General features: G+C 42.2%; 1 protein-coding gene across 1 annotated transcript; it reads left to right on the top strand.

Annotated features, from left to right (window-relative positions):
• The first annotated feature begins 9,064 nt into the window (after nucleotides 1-9,064).
• Nucleotides 9,065-10,416, top strand: LOC123176981 (uncharacterized). The gene is made up of 2 exons (XM_044590969.1): nucleotides 9,065-9,890; nucleotides 10,008-10,416. Exons 1-2 carry the CDS (start codon nucleotides 9,096-9,098, stop codon nucleotides 10,371-10,373), a joined length of 1,161 nt encoding a protein of 386 aa, XP_044446904.1. The 5' UTR covers nucleotides 9,065-9,095; the 3' UTR covers nucleotides 10,374-10,416.
• Nucleotides 10,417-23,712: the final 13,296 nt, after the last annotated feature.

The raw sequence follows: 23,712 nt of genomic DNA, 5'->3' as shown, positions 1-23,712 counted from the left end.
GAGCGCGACCTTGCATATGCATGCACCCGTAGCTGCAACATATCTGATTACCTTTCTTTTTAATCGACATATCTGATTCTAGATAACAACTAGAATTTGGGCCGACCCGAGATACCCATCAGGCCAGCAAGGCCACTGGCATTTTAAAAATAGGTCGACCCGTGGCCTCATAAATTGGCCTTGAGACCATGAGGGCCAGGTGCAAGGCCAGGACCGGGTCGGCCCGTTCCCATCCTGAAGCACACCATGGAAGTGTGCTCGAACTTCAGCAGCATCGATGACATGCACAAGGAGGTCGACACTATGATTAAGAAGGCTACGCTGGACTAGCTGAAGACACTGATTCTTGATCCAACCAAGGGCGCAATGTCAGTGGACTTCCTGTGCTGGGCCATGAATCAGGTAGACTCCGGCGACGCTAGATAGAGGGCAAGATGGGCCAAGTGCAGGGAGTACTACAAGGCGCCTCTACACCAGCGTGCCGCAGCGTACTGGAGTAGGACGTTCGTGTCACCAGAGGACGACAATGATGAGGTGCAAATGGTGGCCAGGGCGCCGGCGGCAGGCGACCGTGTAAGACCCATCATTCTTGACGAAGATGATGACGACAAAGACGATGAGGAAGAAAAGAATATGGCTATGCCCCGCCGCCACTCAACGCGACTCCAAAGTCGCCATGGCTAGACAAGAAAGTTTGTACCCCAATCCCCGCCCCTGATGTAATCGAAAAATGACCTATGAACCCTAGAAGCTGTCGGTGAAGAAATAATGGATGGCAGTGTTTTAATACAGTCCTCCACCCCCGATGTGTGCAAGCCCCTCCCTAACTCTCCAATCGTGTGCTCAAATCAAATCTAGCCTGAGTCGAAAGCAGTAAATGTAGAGAGAGGGCAAGGACTTACTGCCATGGCCGATGCGCTCTGGTGGTTGCTGACGTCTTGGATCATGCTGTTGTCGCTCCGGTGGTGTCTGCCACTGGTGTCAGTGGAGAAGAGGGGAGAGAGCGGTGAGGAAGGCAGGTGAGGGTAATTTACGATGACACTTCAGGAAACAATGCGACTTCTCGAGACCGTGACGACGCATGCAATTGCCCACGCCCACGTGCCTAGGGTTGCACCTCTCGGGCCTGGCTCAAAAAAGGATAAATTGAGCGTTCCTCTGGACGCGGGCCTAGTGGTGCTTTAAAGTTCGTGCTATGTGGGCCAACAGTGAAGGCGGGTAACCAAAGGGGCCATTTTCTTCCCGCACGGGCCTGGTTGGGGTATCTGCGGGCTAACAAACGCATACTATATTATCAATCTTGTTGCTTTATATACAATTTTATATCATTTTTTGAACTAACCTATTAACCGAGTGCCCAGTGCCAGTTGCTGTTTTCCGCGTGTTTTTGGTTTTACGGAGAATCCCTACCAAACAAAATCCAAACACAATGAGTGATGAGTTTGTTTCTACCAAAAGAGACCCTAGAAGCTTTGGGAGGAGACCAGACCACAGAAGACGGAGTGACAAGGCAAGGGGCGCGCCCTGGGGGTACGGCACGCCCGGGTGCCTTGTGGCCCCGAGTGGCTCCGTTTACTCTAGTTCCAGTGCTATAAATCCACATATTGCCAGAAACCTCTCCACCAAGTCCCAAAACAATTATTTCGCGGTCGCACGCCTCTGTTCTTCCGCAATCCCATCTGGAGGCATTTTCCGGTGCTCTATCGAAGGAGGAAACCATTGGGAGGCTATCTTCATCAACCCTGCTGCCTCCACGATGATGTGTGAGTAGTTCCCATAGGACCTACGAGTCCATACCAGTAGCCAAAAGGCTCTCTCTCTCTCTCTCTCAATTGGTATGCGCTAGTGTATCAATTGGTATATAGCATGTGGCACTAACGTTTACCGTGACCTGTTTGTTCCAGAAAACAACAACTTTGATAGGGACTTTGAACATGGCAAAATTAATGGAGGGCATTGACGGTTCACGGCTGACTGATGGTACTCCGACAGCCAATTCGACCTTGAGGCAACCTGGTGATGCAACATATATGGTGGCGATGACGGGCACAACCTACTGGAGGGATTGCGGACCGAAATGGACATCCGGGGGCTGAATCATTGAGCAAATCGACGTGGGGGTTTGGGTTCAGATCTGGGCCGTTGGGGGATAATGTGGAAAGGAAGCACTATGCACAACAGATTGAATTTGGGCGGCGAAATCAGATAGGATTGGTGTAGCGATGCTGATGGTGAGCTCCAACGGAGGTGAGTATTTTTTTTTCATGATTATACGTGTCTCATTTATATTATAAAGATCGTAGTACAAGCTAATTAGTAGACACCAGCATGGCAAAACTAAAAAGACATCAGAAAGCCAGCCTTTGCACAAAGGAACACCATAAGAAAGAGAAATCCAATCAAGACTGAAAAATCCTTTGAGATTGACACCAACGTCCGTCACCTGCCTCTGGTACCACCACAACAGCCACTAAAGCAAAAAAAAAGATGGAACACCTCCTCACCCGAACTCAATGCAGCTTCATCGATCGCTGATATTGCCGACCTCCAAGGCGGCTCACCAAAGATGAAGCCATTGCCGTTGAACGAATCAGACCGGGGCAACACCCCGGACACACCATCAAACTCCTAGCGGAGCTAGCGAGTGCCGAAGCATGGACACGTCCTAAGCTAGCTAGCTGATATATGATACTTTGATCTATGAACACCACATGTATCATATATGTAATAAACGTCGTGTGCAATATACGCACTAATATTTATACATTATAGAAGTAAATAAAAACATGAGATACGACACCAAAAAAGTCCAATCTCTGATGTTCATCCTGGTGCACACATGAGAATCTACAAGATAAAACACATTACCAAATTTTCATTGGATTAAACAACACATTAGAGAGAATGAATCATGCCAACAATATGCTTACTGCAGCTAGTGCTTGTTGAAGTGCCGACGGTGATGAGGATGAATCACATCTCTTGCGGTCTTGCCGGCCTTCAACCGCCGGAATGGCTTGGGGCACTCGGAAAATCCTATACTACACATATTGCGTCGAACTTTCGACACTTCGCACAGGGAGGTGCGAGCGAGCGACTGAGTGGGCCAGCCCATTTACAGCGCTAAGGAGGTTTCCGGTTTTGGGAACCTTCTAAGGTTCGAAGCCGGTTTTTATCGGTTTGCAAACCTTTTAGAAAGGCTTCTGAACCGTTTTTTTCTGGGTTTTCTGTTTCCTTTCCTTTTTTGTTTTTTTTGTTTTCTGTTTCTTTTTTCTTTCCTTTCCTTTTTTTTCAAACATTCATAAATAAATAAAAAGTTTTTCAAAAAATGTTCGTGTTTTTGAAATTTTGTTCAGAATTTCAAAAACTGTTCGGGATTACAAAATTTGTTCTCTTATTCAAAAAAATGTTCGTTATTACAAAATTTGTTCTCAAATTCAAAAAATGTTCGTTTTTTAAAATGTGTTCCTATTTCTCAAAAAAGTTCAAAAAGTTGAAAAGTTGTTCATATTTCTCAAAAAAGTTCGAAAACTTGAAATTTTGTTCACTTATTCAAAACATGTTCCAAAATTCAAAAACTGTTCATGTTTTCATGAATTGTTCTTTTTATGAACTTTATTCTTTTTTCATAAAAAAGTTTGTATTTCAGAATATGTTCTTTTGTTCAAAAGATGTTTGAAATTTTTTAAAATTGTTCGCATTTAAAAAAGTTTGTAATTTCAAAAAAAATCATTTTCTTTAGGCTTCTCGAAAAGTGCTTGGGATTATAAAATATATTCACTTTTTAAAACATTGCGATTTCAAAAAGAATCGGAATCTCAAAATTCTTCATAATTCCAGGAAGTATTAAAAAGTCAAAAAATGTTTAGAATCTGCCGCTCTGTCTGTTCTTAAAGGTTTGCGCGAAACATTTGTACGCTGAAGTTCACAGCTGGAGTGGCTAGCTGCATGACGTTAGAAAGTGGCAGATCGCGTGTTTGGGTCTTGGCCACTGCTTTTTTATTCGGAATTTTTGCGTCGTGCTATTTTCCATTTAACTCTGTTAGGTTCCACTGGGCTGGCCTAGTCGTGGATCCCCTATGAGGCGCGTGCTTCATTCGATGCAGTGTGCGTCCTATAGGGGCATTTCCTATTTAGCGCCGCAGGCGCCCGTTATAGTGCATTTCGCAAACGGGCGCCCGCAGCAGCTGCGAGCTAGGCCGGCCCATGTATATCTTCTTCTCTTTCTATTTGAACGTTTCAAAAAATGTGCGCCCGCGGGAGATCGAACTTGCGACTGTTGCAGTGAACCGCTACATAGTTACTATTCGGCCATCGAACGAGTACTGCTTCATAACTTGCTTTTCTGTTTTTATTTGTATCTTCAATCGCGGGAATTTTTTGGTTTTGGGAAGCCTCAAAAAACTTTCCAAGCCGTTTTTTTCACGGTTCGTTGGTCATTTCCAGGGCAGATTTATTCGGGTTTTCTTATTTCGTTTTCAATTTTTTGAATATGTGTTCTTTTTTCATTGAATTTGTTCCTTCTGTTTTTTCAAATGATGAACTTTTTTTAAAGTTTTGAACTTTCTTTTCAAATGTGATGAACTATTTTTAAATTGATTGAACTTTTTTCAAATTTGATGAACTTTTTTCAAATTCGATGAACTTTTTTGAAACTGATGAATTTCTTTAAAAAAATTGCTGTATTTTTTGCAAATTTGGCGAACCTTTTTCCAAATTTGATGAACCTTTTTCAAATCCAATGAACATTTTCCAGAATGGTGAACTTTTTTTGAATCCCGGTGAAGTTTTTTAAAATTTGATAAAAAAATCAAAATCTATGAACTTTTTTTCAAAATCCATGAATGTGTTTTGAATTTGATGAACTTTTTATTTCAAATTCGATGAACTTTTTTCAAACTCGGTGAACTGTTTTTCAAATGGATGAACTTTTTTCCAAATTGACAAACTTTTTCCATTTTTCTGCAACTCTTTCTAATTTTTGAACTTTTTCCCGAATTCATTTTGTAATACTTTTTGTGTATTTCTGTTGAAATAATTAATTCAAGGTATATAATATATCTCTTTTTTTTCGGAAGGGTATATAATACATCTCTACAGTAGGGTCAAATAGAGCTCGTTTCTTATAGTGGACAAGCAAGGCAGCTTGGTGTGGTGGTTGCGATGTCAGGTTTTGTTTTCGTATGTGAGAAGTTCGATTCCCAGTTCCCCTTGTTTTTTGCAGTTTTTTTCTCCCACGAATGCGCCGGCCCGCTACTTTCCCTGCAGGCACTAACGCTTGCAGCGCTGATTAGGAGCTCCCAGCCTCCCAGGGCAGTCCTGATCGATCGATTCACATGCACGAGCTGACTATCTATTGTAGCCCATGTAAGATAAATAATGGGTGGGGTTCAGCTTGAGTAAGCCCAAGAGGCAAATATAACGCCCAAAGTAGCCCAACTGATGAACTTGTTGTATTTTTGTTATCTCAAAAAAAAACTTGATGTATTTTTTAGAATAATATATTGTGGAGATCCTATACAGCGCTGCTGTTTCTATGGGCTGGCCCATTTCGGGGTTTGACCCCAACCGGTTTTGGGAAGGTTCTAGAACCTTCCCAGAACCGGGTTTTTATGTTTTTCTTTCGGCTTTTATTTTTCTTTTTTCGTTTTTTATTTTCCTTTTTCTGTTTTCTTTTCACTGTTTCTTTAGTTTTATGTTTTCATTTTTATTCTTGTTTTTAATTTCCGGCAATCTATTAATTCGCGATTTGTTTTCTTAAATCGTTCTTTTTGAATGATGAACATTTTTTCCAAAATCGTGGTTTTATTTTTACTAAATCGTTACCCTTAAATCATGAATTTGTTTTTTTGAAACTGTGAATATTTTTTGAAAACTCACGAGCATTTGTTTTAAATCATGAACAATTTTTTTAGATATTTTTGAACATTCTCTTAATTCATGAACATGTTTTTCAAATCATGAACATTGTTCTGAAATAATAAATATTTTAAAATTAAAGACTTTTTTTAAAAATCATGATTTTTTTTTCAAATTCGTGAACATTTTTCTGAATTCGTGAACATTTTTTTGAATCGTGAACATTATTCCCAAATTCGTGAACATTTTTTGAATTATCCAACATTTGTTGGAATTTTTAAAATTATGAACATTTTTTAAGTTTGTGAACTTTTTTTTTACAAATTCGTGAACAGTTTTTGAATTCCAGAGCATTTTTTTGTAATCATGATTTACTTATTTTGTGAACATTTTTCAATTTCACTTACATTTTTACAACTTTGTCATTGAAAAATTTCTGAATAAGCCGCCTACTTATAAAGCTAACATGCTTTCCCATGCTGCCAGACTAGAATTGATTCGTTCGGTTTTCTCGGCTATACATGTTTATTATGTGGCTAACATCTTGTTTACCAAGAAGTTCGTAGCTAAACTTACTGCAATCATTAGGATTTTTTGGTGGACAGGTGTTCGAGAAAGTGATTCCAAAAAGAGCCTTTGCCTCCAAGCTTGGAAGGATATTTGTAACTCTAAGGAAGAGGGAGGATTAGGAATAAGGAACTTGAAGGCTATCAATGAAGGTCTCCTTCTCACAGCTGCTTGGAGATTAGCTAAGTCTCCTTCTTCTCACTTGCATCTCGTTTTTAAGGCTAAATATTTTCATAATGCCTCCATATGGACAGCCTCTGCTAATTCTCCTAAGTCGGCCTTTTGGGCTTCTATTCTTAAAATTCTACCGAAACTCAAAGCCCATTCTTTTTATCAGTTATCTCAAGGCAATATCTCAATTTGGAGCACTCCTTGGTGCTCTCTTTGGAGATCAGTTCATGATTGTCTTATTCATCAACGACATGGTTTTCAATATCCATCTTTAGTTAAAGATCTTTGGCTTCCGGACCAAAAAACTTGGAATCATGACTTGGTTTGCTCTCTTTTTCAAGAACCCTTGGCCTCTCTTATTGTGCAAACAGATATTATTGATGATGGTAGTCCGGATACGCTTTGTTGGGATCTCACTCATAATGGTATTTGTTCTTCAAAATCTACCTATAAACTTTGTTTGCTGGAAATTCAGGCCATTCCCTGAAATGCACCTTCTGTTGTTCCTTTGGATCTCTCAAATCTTCTTAAACTCATTTGGAAACAAAAGGATATGCTCCCAAAAGTTAAAACTTTTGCGTGGAGACTGCTTAGGAGGGCTCTTCCTACGGGGTTGAGGGCTGGTAGATTTTCCATTCATATTTCAAAAAATTGTTGTCGATGTGGTCAACAAGAGGATGAGGTCCATCTATTTTTCATGTGCTCTTTTTTTCGTGCGGCTTGGTTTTCCTCTCCTTGGTTTGTTCGTTCGGATGCTTTAGTTCAGGGGCATTTCACCTTGCATTCTGTTCTTCTTGATTTTCTTCGCATGAGGCATATGGTTCTCTTTCTAACATTTTTACATTTCTTTGGTGTCTCTGGAAAGCAAGGAATGGTTTTCTCTTTGATAGGGCGAAATCTCTTCCTCGTCAAGTTCACATTGCTGCTCTTGCGTTAACCTCTAATGTGTATGACAATGCCCTTTTCTTGAATCAGGCTCCAACTCCAACTCAGTTGTCTTCTAATCAAATTCCTTTGCCTGGCAGAACCCTTAGGTCTGCTTTGTTGGCTGATGGGGCTAAAATCTATTCGGATGCAGCTTTTAGGACCAAGAAAATTCCAGGTTTGTTGCAAGGACAGGTTGGCACAGGTGTGGGAATCTTTATTTCCTTACCCTCTAACCGAGGAGAGATCAATGTGCAAGTGCAAGCTTCAGCTCCTCCAACTTCTACTCCTCTGCAAGCGGAGGCTCTTGCACTAAATCTTGCTGCTTATTTTGCATCTCAACTCAACATTGCTCAGCCTACTTTTCTGACGGACTGCTTGGTTTTAGCGGGGGCTGCTGCTCTAGGTAATGTCTCCACTTCTGAAACTCCATGGAGTATCAGGAAATCTTTGGCTAGTTTTCTTAAGACTACTTATCAGCTTCAGCCAAAGGTGTTTCACATTTCTAGGGAGATCAATGGTATTGCGCATAATCTTGCTCAACAAGTTTTCCGTGCTATTGGTGACACTCGGCTCTCTTGTTTTGCTGCAAGACACAATCATGGTCTTTGCCCAATACTGCCGCTTCTTGAAAATTTTCAGATTCAGGGCTTTAGAATTCATACAGTTCACTGTTATTAATTTTCTCCCTGTAGGTTTTGGTGTGGCAAGTTTTTATCTCAGTTATAGATGGTAGCCTGGGCTTGTTCTTTGTTTCTTCTTGAGCTCCGCCTTCTCTCTGTACTATGTGTTGTGCTTGGTTTTTATTCGTTTGCAGATCTTTGGAGTTTGATGCTATATCGCGAAGCTGGAGTACATCAATTTCTTATTTTGCAGGGTTTTCATCTTGGTTGCAGATGTATTTTGCTGTTTCTACAGGACCTTGACATGCTTGCTTCAAGAAAGATGGCTCATCAGTAGTGAAGCAAAAGGCAACAGCAACTTCTAGTTTCAGATTCAGAGTGTTCCTCTGCTAGTTCTGACCATGTTGATCATGGTGTAGTGGTCATTTCCACTTTGCCTCATATAGGGTCTTTCTTCAGCTCTCTTTTCTAGATACTGCTGCTACTCCTCTCTATATCTTCAGTAGATCTATGTAATTCTCTTTGTACTTTCTCTACGAGCTGAATGAATTTGGCACTTCCATGCCTTTTCTTGTTAAAAAAAACATTTTTTTGAAATCATGAACATTTTTAAAATTTGTGAACAGGCGGCATCCCGGCCACACATGGGCCGGCCCAGAAGAGGAGCGGGGGGTGCGCGCCCGCTTCCTTCGCAGCGCGTGCTGCGCCGCTCCCAATATTCACGTATTGTTGTGACTCCGGCCGCCCGAAAAATTGGCGGTGCTCGAGCTCGGACCAAACCGTGATCCTCACGCAACGTCCATATATATCTCCCAATTGGAGTCCGTGTCCACCTCCACCTCCACCTCCCCGTCGGCCCGTTCGATCGATCCTTTATAAGCAACAAGAGGAGAGGCAGCAGCGAGGAACGAACCAAGCAGCTGATTGATCGATTCATCGAAGAAGGTGGTCATGGACCGACTGCTACCCGTTGTAGTGCTCGCGGACGACCTCGGCCGTCTCCCGCAGCGAAGTCTCGCCGTTTCACGCGCCGTCTGCAAGTGTTTGCGCGACATCATCGACGATCTCAGCCTGCTACGTGCGGACCGGCTCCCGCTGTCGCTAGGCAAGATCTTCACCAACTTCGAGGCCATGGAACTCTCGGAATTCTTCTCTCCCGTCAACGACCCGGCGGCAATCTCACGCAGCGGCCTCCTTGGTATAATTGACGACCACTGTAATGGCCTTGTCTTGATTAAATACGTTGACCACTATGTGATGAATCCTATCACACTACAAGGGGTGCTTTTGCCCCCGCCGCCGCCCCCGTCGACGGAGATGAAGGACTTCTACCAAAATGGGGCCAAGTATCTTGTGTTTGATCCCACTGTCGCGCCAGACTATGAGGTCTTCTTGATTCCCCATGTTCCAGGGAGAGATACGTTGGGTCTTTTGTCGCTGGAATTGGAATGGCCACCATCGCCATTTATCTTGTCAGTTTATTCATCAACAAGTAAGCATTGGGAGCAGAGGCCCTTTGTTCGGAAAGGGGACGCCATAGGGTCTATTGGTCATATTCTACAAAGTGAAAAAGAGAGAGAGAAGCACTACGGTGTTTACCTGCGTGGAGCACTTTATGTGCATTGCCAGAATGATTATTTCTACAAAATATCACCCTCAAACGGCGAGTACCAAGTAATCAAGCCACCGCCAGGTATTGAGACAAGCAATCACCGTCAAGTTTATTTGGGCAAATCACGGAACGAGGTGCGTTGTGCCATAGTAGACTGTTCGTACGAACTCCGGGTTTGGATCATGGATGAATCTCACGGACAATATGAATGGGTCTTGAAGCATCATATTGACATTCTGCATCTGATGCAGAGACAAGACAATCTACAAGTCGACGGCCCATGGTCTTCACAAGAATATTATTATGATGATGCTGGCCATGATCACATGAAGAAAGCACCACAAGAGTATTGTTATGATTACTTTAGCATACATAATGAGGAAGGACCAGCCGCTGAGGGAACTCGACTTGCTTTTCTCGGATTCCATCCTTTCAACAAAGATGTCGTCTTCTTGACGGACACATCAGAACAAGGATTTGCCTATCATCTTGAGAGCTCTACAGTTGAGCACTTAGAAAAGCTAAACCCAATGACCGAATCTGTCTATTACAACCCCCGAACATTTGTAGAAGTGTCTTTTCCTTTCACGCCTTGTTTGACAGGAGAATTATCGTAAGATATGTAACTTGTTATAAATTCATGATGAACTGTTCACATAACTGCTCTATGGGCATGAGGCAATGCATGTAACGGACATGGATTATCTACACCTGAGCTCAAACGCTCCCTTATGAACAGTAAAATCGAAAAAATAGTAAAAAAATAAAAAATTCTAAATTTTTCTTGTGATAAACTTTGACAAATGTTTTGTATGCTTACAAAATTTGAGCACGAAATGACATTCGTCAAAATCATGGAAAAAAACAAAAACAACTTTCCAAAAATGCTAGTTTTGAAAACATTTTGGAGTGCTGAATTTGTTTTTTTTTCTGCCGAGCCTTCCGCGAATGTCATTTTGTGATGAAAATTTGCAAGCATACAAAACATTTGTCAAAGTTTACCACAAGAAAAATTCAGAATTTTTTTACTTTTTTACTGTTTTTTTATTTTACTGTTCATGAGGAAGCATTTGAGCTCGGGAGCAGAATAGGACTTTCACGAACATATATGTTATTGGACATGTTATTTGGTTCACTATCAGTTTCAAGATGTCAACTTTGCTAAAAAAATCCGTGTGTGAATTAACTTTGCTATTCATTTTATGCTCGTGTAAGAAGGAACTTGAACATATGCCTGTGCTTCGCAACCGGAGAAAAAAAATACCGAGCATTTAAATTTAGTAAGAATTATATGTGCAAGTATAACCCTGTGTGCACACCGAGAAGGAACATTTAGGTTATGGATTTCATCATGTGTGAAATAATCAATCCAAAAATAGTGAGCATTTAAATTTAGTAAGAATTATATGTGCAAGCATAGCCCTATGTGCACACTGAGAAGAAACATTTAGGTTCTGAGTTTCGCCACGTGTGAAGTAATCAATCCGTCATTTTTCAGTTCATTGATCTAGGGGATTTAAGGTATGAAGTTTGAGCATACATTTAGATCATGGGTTTTGTTTGGTCATCGCACGTTAAAGAAGGCCCGCGAATTATTCAATCTATTTTTCCATTCATTGGAGGAGATTTTAATGTATGAAGTTCCATAATGAAAGTGACGTTGGTCTTCTTTTTTCCATGTACAAACCATCGATATAGTAGAATCGGAGTTAATTCTACTATGCTATTTTTCCGTTCATTGATTGGAGGGATTTAAGGTGTGAAGTTCCATAATATGGGAGTGAGCTGAGTCTTCTCTTTTCCATGCATCTAGCTCAGGTAGTCGGGTCTTCCCTTCTTTTTTACTTGAGTAACAATCCTCAAGAAATTCAAGGTCCTTTTCCAACTAGCTCACGTACCAATCCATCCATTCTTTGTCCAACTTAATCGATCAATCTTTTATCCAGCTTAGTATATGTAGTTTAGAACACGTACATAAATTGGTACGGCTGCATGTAAAGGAGCAATTTGGGACTATTTTACATATTTTTGCCTTATTCCCATGTAGTTGGGCTGGCTAAGTGGCATGGGCTATGAAAGCCCAGGCACCGAAACGACCTGTGTTTGAAAGGCACGAGTACCTCAAAAACCCAACCAATTGCTGCCAGCCATTCCAACAAAAACATTCTGCTAACCAATCGCCAGCACAATTTACGAACATAGTGCAATGACTGATTAGAAACATTTTTTGATTCTTTGGATCTTTTTTGGACTTTTCAAAAAATAATTATTATTATGAATTCCCGAATATTCTTGAAAACATGAACAAATTTTGAAATCCCGAATAAGTTTTCAAAAATGTGTACAGTTTTTCGAAAACTCCATACATTTTTTGGAAAAACACAAAAAAATAGAAATGCGAACAATTTTTTGAAATTCACAAACATGTTATGAAAACATGAAATTTTTATAAAAAAGACGAACATTTTTTTAATTTGTGAACAATTTTTTAAAACATGAACATGATATGAACATTCAGAACCATTTTATAAAATCTGTATTTTTTTAACACAGACATTATTTTAAATTTGTGAAGATTTCACTAAAACAAGTTTTTTTCAAATTGGAACATTTTTTAAAATATTTTTTTAAATCATGATACAATTTTGAAAGACACAAACATGTTTTTAAAAAAAGGGAATAATTTTTCATTTTAAGAAATTCAGGGTCCTTTTCCAGCTAGATCACGTACCAATCCAGCCATCCTTCGTCCAGTTTAATCCATTCATCCTTAATCCAGCTTAATACATGTAGTTTCGCACACGTATATAAATTGGTACGACTGTAAATAATAGAGCAATGTGGGACTATTTAAAATATTTTTGAATTTGGGATATTTTTTTTAAAAACTACAAGTTTTTTTAAAATCTCGAACAATTTTTGAAAACTCAACATTTTTCAAATTTTATTTTTGAGTTTTTTTAAATGAGAACAAATTTAAAGTTTTGTGCATTTATTAAAATGGTAAAAAAATATTGGAATTTGGAACATTTAAGAAAAAGGAAAATAGAATTCTGAACATTTCTTAAAAAATTTGGATGAAGAAAAGAGTAAAAAGTAAAAATAAACTTGAAAGGGAAAAAGTGAAAAAAGAAGAAAGAAAATGAGAAAAGAACAAAAAAAGAAACAGAAGACACAAAAAGGAAAACGGGTCGGCTCTATCTAGGCCGCCCTGTGCAAAATTCTGAGTATTTGCCGCCCCGTGCGCAAACATGGTTTTCCCAACTACGTGGGCAGGAAAATAAGTGAGCTGGTTTCGCTGGGCCACAGCGCGCACCGCACATACAAAAAAATTGATAAACTTTTTTCCTTTTCTAGCAGATGGACACAAAAGTTTAGTACCACTTTGGATACAAAAATAAAATTTACGACGGTGAATGGATAAAATGTTTTGGGTATATATGTATATACTAGTAAAATGGCCCGTGCGTTGCAACGGGATAATAAAATTGTGGTCTTCAAATCAAGTTTCTAATATTCACACTATATGTATATACACGTATTTGAATATTTGTGCACCAATCGGTGCATATGCGGGTGTAAGACACGTGCATTCTAACATGCTCACAATGGATCGATGTTGGACTTGATCCTTGATGCATGTTTTTTTTAAGTACATTCTCGATGCGTGTATGAGAAGCAAAAGAAAATGGCAGTCTCACGATGGATGAAGATTGGAGGGGCCTACGATGTAGGAATAACTCGGAGGAATGCTCATTTTTAAATTTTAAGGCTGGCGAGGTGGATAATTTACTTCAGTTTAGGGACACTTTCAATAAGAGATAAAAATTCAGAGAAACAATTAATAAATAGTATTTTCTTTCACTAGTGACGTTGATTTGTGTAGCAGCGGCGCCTTTCTATAGATGAAGACTCTTCATAGGAGCCAGACCTCTGTTTGGGATTCCCAAGATACTCGATCAACGTCAAACTCATCATAGAAACCAATAGTCAAACTGAAGTCTCCTCTAGAAAACATAATTAAACAACCATGAGCACTAGTGCAGAACCGGGCATTATCACCGGTTCATGTAACCGGCACTAAAGGGTGGGGACTAAAGGTCCCCCTCCTTTTAGTAACAGTTCAACACGAACCGTCACTAAAGGGCCATCACGTGGCACGAGCCAGCGCCGGGGGCGGGGATACCTTTGGTACCGGTTGGTAACACCAACAGGTACTAAAAGGTTTGGGGTTTTGTTTTATTATTTATTTTTCCTTTAATTTTGTGTTTTCTATTTATTTATTTTCATTTGCTGGTATTTTACAATACTACATATTGTACACGTTATACATATATATAAATAAAATTTCTCGTAGATCATATATATATATATATATATATATATAGGGTGGGTCTATTATGATAACACCCATTAAGAGTCTATTCTGCTAACACTTTCCCTTATTCTGATAACACCCACGCCACACCTATAACGGACCGAAAACAAAAACACACGGAACCGAACAGCCCCACACCACACCCCGAACCGCATGACCAAGAAAAAAACCCTCCTCCACCTTCTCTTTTCCCCGGGCCGCATGAACCACCAACTCCTCTCCCCCCTTCCTCTCCAGAGTAAATAGCGTAAAACTACCACTTTTCGTCCTATGGTTCCAAAAAACCACCACTTTTTTGTTTGTGACTGATACCTACCACTTTTCTCGTCGGCTGTCTCAAAAAACCCAAATCGCCCGTTGCTAGCGTTTTAAACCGTTTTCTGACGGTCCGGGCCCGCCTGTCAGGCCACGTCAGCGCCGCGCGTTTGTTTGACCGTTAACTGACATGTGGGGCCCACATGTCAGTGTCCCTTCCTCATAAAAAAGCAAGCAGATCCCTGCAAACATTTAAGAAACGCAATCGGGTCCCTGTGAACTTTACAAAAAAGCAATCGGGTCCCTGTGGCGCCGTGGCCGTGATCCCGCAGCCAAGCTCGCCGACCAGCAGCCGCCGTGACGAGCTCGCCGGCCAGCAGCCATGGTGCCACCGCGGAGGGGCGGTGAGGTCCCTCATGTGCCTGGCGGCGGGCGCGTCGTCCTCGGAGTCATTGGGCGTCTTGCGCTTCCTGGGCGGTGGCGGCGGCGGGCAGGAGGGGGACGGTGCCCCGGGGCGGAGGCGGAGGGGGGCCCGCTCGATGTCGAGGGCCTGGAGCACGGCGTCCTCCTTGCGGGCGTTCCTGGCGGCGCTGGCTGCAAGGAAGGGAGGAAGGGTGAGGCGGAGGCGGAGAGCGGAGGAGGAAGAAGGGAGGAGGGAGGAGGGCGGCGTACACGAAGGCGGGGCCGTCGCGGCAGTCGAGGAGCAGGATGGGGGTGGCCGGCGAGCGGGGCAGCGCCCGGCAGCCGTCGGGGAGCTCCAGGCGCGAGGCCCCCCTGCCGGGCCACCACAACCCGTTGGGGCGGCGCACCCACACCAGCGATGCTGGCCGGCGAGCTCCTCACGGCGGCTGCTGGTCGGCGAGTTTTCATTATAGTTTCTTAAATGTTCACAGGGACCCGATTGCGTTTCTTAAATGTTTGCAGGGATCTGCTTGCTGTTTTATGAGGAAGGGACACTGACATGTGGGCCCCACATGTCAGTTAACGGTCAAACAAACGGTCAAAGTGACGGTTCATTTAGCTGCGGGCTCCACCTGTCATAAACCCGATTAATTTTTTAGCAACGGGCATTTTGGGTTTTTTGAAACAGCCGACGCCGATTCTGATAGTTATCAATCACAAACAAATTTATGGTGGTTTTTTAGAATCATAGGACGAAAAGTGGTAGTTTTATGCTATTTACTCTCCTCTCCATCGCCACAACTATGCGCCTCGCCGTTGTAGCCCACCTCCCACCTCCACGGCGCGCTCCCCCCACCTCCCCTGGTGTTAACCGCACTGGCCACCACCCGCGCCGGCACGCCACCACCGGCGCCTTCTTCCCGCGTGCTGCCAGCGGCATGGAGGCGCGCCGCCGGAGCACCTAGGCCCCGGCGTCGAATCCGGGCGGCAGCGCGCCGCCGCGCCTCTGTTTCCTCGATCTACGTGGCCTCCCGCGTACAAGCTCTCGACCAGGATCCCGCGCTCACCGCCGGCGAACACACCTCCGGTCCACCCCGCCAACCAGCGCTGAACTCCTGCAACCCCGCCATGCCCGCGACCTTCCTCCCCTTGCCGGCGAGCCTCCCTCCCTCGGCCACCTCCTAGCATGAGCCGGCGCCGGATCCAGGCCGCAGCTGGGATCCACTTCGCCCCCGCACTCCACCGCGCGGCCCCAGCAGCGCCGCCCGAACATGCCCCGCACTCCACTGCGCGGCCCCAGGTGCGCCGACCGAGCGACGGATTCGGCCCCGCCACGGCGCCCAGGCGACGGATCCCTCTTGGATCACGTCGGATCCAGGAACTGCTGCTCCAGTGGCTTGCGGGCGAGGAGGCGCGCAGAAGGGGTCGGGGCTACCGTCCCTCACCTCTCTTGCAGTCCACCGTCGTCGTCAGACATGTGCGATTACCTGATGTGTCGATCGAGGGGACTCCCCTGGCCTCCTCCTTTCCTTGTCATCGCACGCGCATGCCACCGCCACACCAGCCCAGGTTCCCCCCTCCTATCCTCTCCCTGTTGTTCTCCGATGAGGGCGAGTAGCGGAGCCTACCTGACGTAGGTCGATTGGGTCATCCTCTCTGGCTTGAGCAGCCCAATGCCATTGCTGGAGCAGTACACAGCAGCAGGTGTGTGCAGCCACCATCGACTTCCCGCGGGGAAGAGATCCCTCGGCCATGCCACATCCGCCCCTGGGATTCAGTTCGCCAGAGCACCCCTCGCAGCTCTCTCTCTTCGCAGGAGAACTATGGCAGTGTGTCGGCTTGCAGTCCGGTCGTGAGTTCAGTGCAGCACAGACGGCGATGCCGTGTAGTTTGCCATCCAAATCCCATCCAGGGTTGTTGCTATTCAGAAGCATTTTCTTGTGTTTTCAGAAAATTTGATGAGTTGTTTTGGATGCAGTGCAATTCAGAAGCTTCTGTGCAGTCTGGTGACCACGGACGTGCGGCTCGCTAGCATTAGATGCGCTTCAGTGCTCCTGTGGGTGCAGTTCATGAGCGCGCCGGCGACGACGGCAGCAATGCAGTGCACTCTGGTAGTTGCCGTGGTGCACTCTGGTGGTCGTTGTGGTACAGCTCAGTGGCTGGCCAGGTGAGGTTTGCTTTTCCTCTGCGTGTGGTTAATCTGAGCATGAGCTTCATCGCCTCGGTGCTTTTGTAGTGTGTTCCATTTTCTTTTGCAGTTCCCTGGTCGTGCAGCTTGGTGACGCGCCAGGTGCAGTCAGCTGAGCGACACTCTTCTCCAAGCAAGAAGAGGAGGGCGATCTTGGTTCCCTGTCCCTGTGCAGTACAGGCGATGCGCCTGTGCGGTGCGGAGCACATGTGCAAGTCCGTCGGCCATGCGTGTAGTACAGGTCGCATAGTGGTGTAGTTCGCCGCTGAACCCCTGTTGTAGTTTTATGGCGCCCTGCGTGTGTGTGATGCAGTTTGGCGTCTCCCTCGGGTGGACGCATAGCTGCACTCCAGATCGCTCAGTACTGCAACTCTTTCCTTCCTTTTTTTACTTATTTTTTCTACGAAAGAAAGTGGTGCAGTTCGGTTGGATGTCCCATTGGAGTTTGACCTTGTGCCATTTCAGATCATATTGTGCAGTGCGACATGAGTTTCTCTGCTTGGGGTGCTCCGGGTACTTCAGTTGGGCTACTCGAAGATAAAAAATTATGTGTACAGTATATAGTTGTATGGCTGTGTAAAAAATATGAATTTGTGTGTTGAGCATTCTGAAGCGCTGATGTTATATTTTTACTTCGAGAAAATATGATGTGGTCCATTATGTGGTGGTTGGTAGTTTACTTTGTAAGAAGGGAGAAAAAGAAATTCACGTGAGAGGTTCACTTGTTTTTTGAATGAAGATTGTCTTTGTGGGACGATCGAAAAATATGGATTTGAGGTTCACTAGCAAAAATTAATGTGGTTCACTTCTGAGAGTGTTACGGTGCATTTTCAGAAGTGGTGTGGTTCACTTACACCCTAGGTGAAGCGCAAAAAAATAAATCGTTAGGGAAACGACAAAAATAGTAATGAGGTTCACTTTCATATAGGTCGCGATTCACTTGCCCTTGTCTCTGCGGTGCACCATCGTTCATAAAAAAAGTTGGAAAAAAGACAATAAAAATTCGTCTGAGAAAAATTTACGTTCGACAAAAGAAACTATGAAGTTCACTTGACCGTCTAATGCAGTGCGGTTTTCTGTCTAATGCAGTACATACGACAATTTTGGTGTCGCGAAAAAACAGAGTGTCCGCATTTCGTTAAAATCAAAATTACTCTTAAACCGTAAGGAATCAGAGAGAGTTCTACATGAAAAAGCTGCGGCACATTGATATCTCTCCAACGACGTATAATTTGAATCATTCCGATCAGCGGTTTGTGAAAATTTCGCGAAAAATGGCCGCTGCCACTCATCGTCAGCCGCACCATTTTCAAAATTAACTTAAAATCGTAAGGAATCTCAAAAACATTTCAACATACGAAAGTTGCGCCTCGTCCATAGCTTTCCAACGGCGTATCACACGCCTCGTTTTGACAAACGGTTAAAAAACTGTAACAAAAACAATACAGAAAAATTCAAAAAAATTGAAAAACACAATTCCGTGAATTAGTAAATTTGAAACTGCTCTTAAACCGTAACGAATTATAGAAAATAATAGATATGAAAAAGATGCGCCTCGACGATATCTTTCTAACGGTGTATCATTTGCTTCGTTCCGACGAGCGGTTTAGAAGAAATCGGGAAAAAATGCTCGCTGCCACTCGTCATGGGCCGCACCATTTTCAAAACTGTTCTTAAACCGTGTGGAATCTCGAAACGTGTTCAACATGTCGAAGTTGCACCTAATCCATAGCTTTTCAACAGTATATTACACGCCTCATTCCGATAAACGGTTAAAAAACTAGAGGGAAAACAGTACCGGAAAAACAACGCGTGCAGTTTTTTCTGACGAGAAGTTCACTCGTGTGAGTATATATATATATATATATATGTATATATATATAAACATCATTCTAATCACGGGATTAGAATATTATTCTGATCACAACATAAACTTCCTGAGTTACACGCCTGAACTTCTCTGTGTAAGAACCCGACCTTCGGGCTATCTTATCAACCGTGTTTCCCCGCGCGAATTTTTTTGGTCAGTCATGTTCTATGTGATGTAAGTGTAATCTACAAACGGTTTTTAGCAACTAAATGCCCGTTTTAAATAGGAATCTCGCTCATTGGCGGATTTGCTCTCGGGTTGTGATGAAACATGTCTCTGCCTGATTTGCTCGACTTGAACTTCCCCTAGTGCTAGGTTGAACTTCTGCAAACATTGGCCAAATGAGGCTTGCGATATACCGTTGGAAAGCTATGGACATGAGTATCATGACCCAAGTTAATTTTTTTGGCAAAATGTAAGCAGTTTAAGAGCAGTTTTGAAAACCGTTTTTTTTCCTAAAAAAATGTGAATCATATTTTCGATCGCATTTCAAAACCGTTTATCGGAATGAGGAAAATAATATGGCGTTGCAAAGCTGCTGCAAAACCGCTTCTTGCACATGTTGAAAGTTTTCTCTAATTCCCTACGATTAAAGAGTAATTTGGAAAATCGTAAAATTTCACAAACCGAACAGCCGAGTTCGTATTTTCGATGTCATTTCTAAACGGCTAATCCAATTGAGGCAAATGATATGGTGTTGGAAATCCTATGAAAATGCGCTACTTTTCATGTTTAAAGTTTTTTTTTAATTTTGAACTGTTTAAAAGTAATTTAGAAAACGGTCCAAGTTGCACCGAGTTCGTATTTTCGAGCTAATTTTTTAACCGTACATTCGAATGTAGCAAATGATATGGCGTTGGAAAGCTTGAGAAAATGCGAAAAAATTTGGTATGTATTGTTTCTCCCAATTCCTTACTGTTTTAAATCAATTTTGAAAACGGCTAAAAATATATTTTTGCCATAATTTCTACAAACTTTATCGGAATGGGGCAACTAATATACCGTTGAAAAGCTAAGAAAAATGCGAAACTTTTTCATGTTGACGGTTTTCTCTGATTCCTAGCAGTTTTCAAGTAATTTCAAAAATGATGAGATCATTCGTTCTGCCTTTATCGCGAAACAGATTATTCGAAAATGCACCGCTTGAAGAACCTGAACTTCTCGGCATGTCTACTTGAACGTCACTCTGATTTTCACGTGTTTTTTTGCCCGTAGCTCTTGATCCACTCACCGGAACACTCACCGGAATTGAGCAAGTAATATACCGGTGGAAAGCTGATGTAGACAAGCAACTTTCCTGTGTTGATCGTTTTTTTTCATACTCGCGACAATTTTAAAAGTTTTTCATCTCAAATTCATTCACTATAGTAGTCCAACTTCCTGTTGTTTTCACGTTGAACTTCTGTGACGTATTTTCGTTTATAATTTTTCTCAACCATTTCGTCAGTGTTACACAAATGATATTCTTTTTGTACAAATCTCTCTCACAATATTTTTTTACTTCCTCCGACCGAGGACTTGAACTTACACAAATGATATTCCTGTCGTTTTGAAATAACTTAGAGAAATGACGAGATCATGATTTCCGCCTTCATTGCGAATAGAAACGCACTGCGTGAAGTAGTTGAACTTCTCGGGCATGTCTGTTTGAACCTCACTCTGTTTTTGACGTGCTGTTTTTTGCACTGCGTGAAGTAGTTGAATTTCTGGGGCTTGTCTGTTTGAACTGCACTCTGTTTCACTTTATTGTATTTTTCTTATATTAAATACACACCATATAGTACGTGAACTTCTGGTTGTTATCACTTTGGACTTCTCTCTGGTTTGAGAGAATTATTTTAAAACACAAAAATCAACATATTTTTGAAGTATTTTGGACATCTAAATACACGGTGAACCTGTCTCACAATTTTTTTTAACTTTCTCTGACCGAGGACTTGAACTTACACAAATGATATTCCTGTAGTTTTGAAGTAAATTAGAAAATCGCAAGATCATGATTTTTGCGTTCATCGCGAACGGAAATGCACTGCGTGAAGTAGTTGAACTTCTAGGGCATGTCTGTTTGAACTTCACTCTGTTTTTGACGTGCTGTTTTTCGCCCGTAATTCCCAAACCACTTACCGGAATTGTGCAAATGATATACCGATGGAAAGCTGTTGAAAACTCGCAACTTTCCTGTGTTGATCAGTTTTTCATACTCGTGATGGTTCAAAATAATTTTTTGAATACACAAAAACATGTTTTAAACAGTATACATAAAAATTTTAAACCATTCATCGGAATATAGCATATAATATACCGTTGGAAAGCTTATGAATAGGAGCAACTTTTTCATGTAGACAGGTGTTACAAATTCGTTGCCGTTTGAGAGCGATTTTAAAAATGGCAAACAGGATGTTGTTTTTGCCTCTTTATTAACATGTAATTGAAGGTCGGAGTCTCGTAATATAATTTTTGAACTGTGCAGGGTGGAGCACATGAACTTCTTGCAACAAACCTTTTAGGCTTTTACTTTTTTATTCTTTTATTTTCTTCCGAAACGCATACCGTGTAGTAATTGAACTGCTCGCTGTTTTCACCTTGAACTTCTGTCACATATTTTTGTTCGCGATTACTCATCCGTTTCGTCGGTGTTACACAAATGATATACCATTAGAAACCTGTTGCAAAGATGCAACTTTTTCTAACACGGTTTAACTTTTGTTTCGAACAAGATACACCAATTTGTATTAACCGTTTATTTGGAATAAGAATATTATATACCCTTGGAAAATTGTTGAATAGGGGAAACTTTTTGAACTTTCTCGGGCTTAGCACTTGAACTTCTAGCAACAAAATTTTTAGACTTCGTTTTTATTCATTTTTTCTCATACAAACACACACACATGTAGTACATGAACTTCGGGCTGTTATCAATTTGAACTTCTCTCTGTTTCGCTTTAGTAATGGAAAATTTTGAACTTTGAGAGTTAACATTTTCTAGGTGACGCTTTTTGTTTTCTTCATGAATTATAAAAATCGCACCGCTCTGTTATTTGAATTTGAACTTCTTAGTTTATTTTTTGTTAATGAGGAATTTTGAGTTTTGTAATTGCTTCATTATTTAAATTTGGATTGCTTCTTTATTTAAAGTTAAACTTCTAGGTTTTTCCTAGAAACGGAGAAAATGTATTTTTAATCCATAATTTGAACTATTCTGTTATTTTAATCTCCACTTCTTGAGATTTAATTAAAAACACGAAAATTTATGTTTTCTAGAAACGGTGAAATACTTGCTTGAAAGTTTTGTTTTATTTTTGAAATACTTTGTCATTTTGGTTTGAACTTCTTATGAAATTCCCATCAAAAAGTTTTGAACTTCTCTATCTTTTTAATTTAAACTTCTTGGTTCATTATTTAGAAATGGAGGAAACCCTTGTGTTGTAATAAACATCAAACCGCCCCTTTATTGAAGTTTGAACTTCTAAGTTTTTTAGAAACAAGGACAATCCTTTTTCGTTTAAAACTTTTGCCAGTATTTTTAACACATGAGAGGAAGTGAATATTATTTAACATATGTACAAACGAGTAGCCATTTAACAAGTATTCCTAAAAAGGGGGCACAAATAAATGATGGGCCTAGTGCGGCATGGTAAACACATATGCTTACAATTTTTTTTGCAACCTATTTAATGAAAAAAATGATTTGTAACAAGATGCATGAGCTTGCTTCCTTTTTTTGCATAGGCTGAACAGAGCAAAATAAACGACTACAAAAGTTGAGAATGTTTCTTTTAAACTGAAAAACTGTGGAATTTTTACCAGCACATGTTTTCATCCCAATCATGTTCCTTATCTTCTCAAGTGACCAGAACATGCGCTGTGCTTCCATTTTTTTATATGTTCAATAAAATCAGAGCAGTCCAATGTCGTAAACATCCATAGTCCAACGACCAAAATAACCAGAGTATATATGAAGAAAATACAAGTTTTGTGGACCCTTTTTTCTACCACACACACACACCTTTGTTCTCATCCATCTCCAAAGCCACCACCACTGAGCTACTCACGCAATAGGAAAAAGATCAGCACTTTTTGCATAAGTGAATGACTAAGAGTTGACAACAACAACTACAAGTTGAAGGGACTAGTCAAGTGAAGTGCTTGTAGTGTTAACCTGTAGCAAATTCATGATGGCCAATTCCACCAAGAGCACGCCATGTATGGATATGAACTCCACAAACAGCTATACTAATCCCTCCTCGCGTTGGCTACAATTGACTCGGCTTCCATCGGATGTTGTGCCCGCGTCGACGGCTCACTGCAGTCAAGCACCAGCGAATCCGCGACCGCCGGACATTCTGAACTAACAACAAACAGCGACCTGAACTTCTGTTTGTGGGAGAATCGTTTCTGAACTTTTTAGTAATCAGTAGTACAAATCCACAGTAATTTTGATGAAACAACACATGAGTTCAGTTAGTTTTTCTGAACTTTTCTGAAGACAACGAAGCAAGAACAGGCCAGGGGGCGAACGGCCGCTAGCTGCTGGCACAGCGGGGAGGGAAGTAGCCGCTCTGCCACGAGTGGTAGCTGACGTTGCACAAGGGAAGCTTGGCGCTGGAAGGGCAGGCCAAGGCAGTGTGCTGGAAGCTCTATGCGGTGGCAGCGCACTGGTGACAGAGGGCGGAGACGTGCAGCGAGCCAGGCACGACGCGGCGGTGGAGTGGCGGGAGCGTCCGCTCCATGGATGAACCTTCATTGGAAAGGTCAAGGTGGCCCTCGCGAGAAGGTCAATGTGGCCGGAGACGCAGGAACGGCGGTGCTTGTGTGGTAGCCGGGGACAGCGGCGGTTGGGTTGACGGCCAGCGGCGGCCTGTG

The sequence above is a fragment of the Triticum aestivum genome, chromosome 1D, assembly GCF_018294505.1.
Source record: "Triticum aestivum cultivar Chinese Spring chromosome 1D, IWGSC CS RefSeq v2.1, whole genome shotgun sequence".
Taxonomy (NCBI): domain Eukaryota; kingdom Viridiplantae; phylum Streptophyta; class Magnoliopsida; order Poales; family Poaceae; genus Triticum; species Triticum aestivum.
This window is presented reverse-complemented; position numbering and strand designations above follow the sequence as displayed.

What these genes read in the sequence shown, in the direction of transcription:
- LOC123176981 (XM_044590969.1), top strand. Translation starts at nt 9,096, where the DNA reads ATGGACCGACTGCTACCCGTTGTAGTGCTCGCGGACGACCTCGGCCGT. An exon ending in TGGGCAAATCACGGAACGAG is followed by an intron (nt 9,891 to 10,007) that starts GTGCGTTGTGCC and finishes CATCTGATGCAG; the next exon opens with AGACAAGACAATCTACAAGT.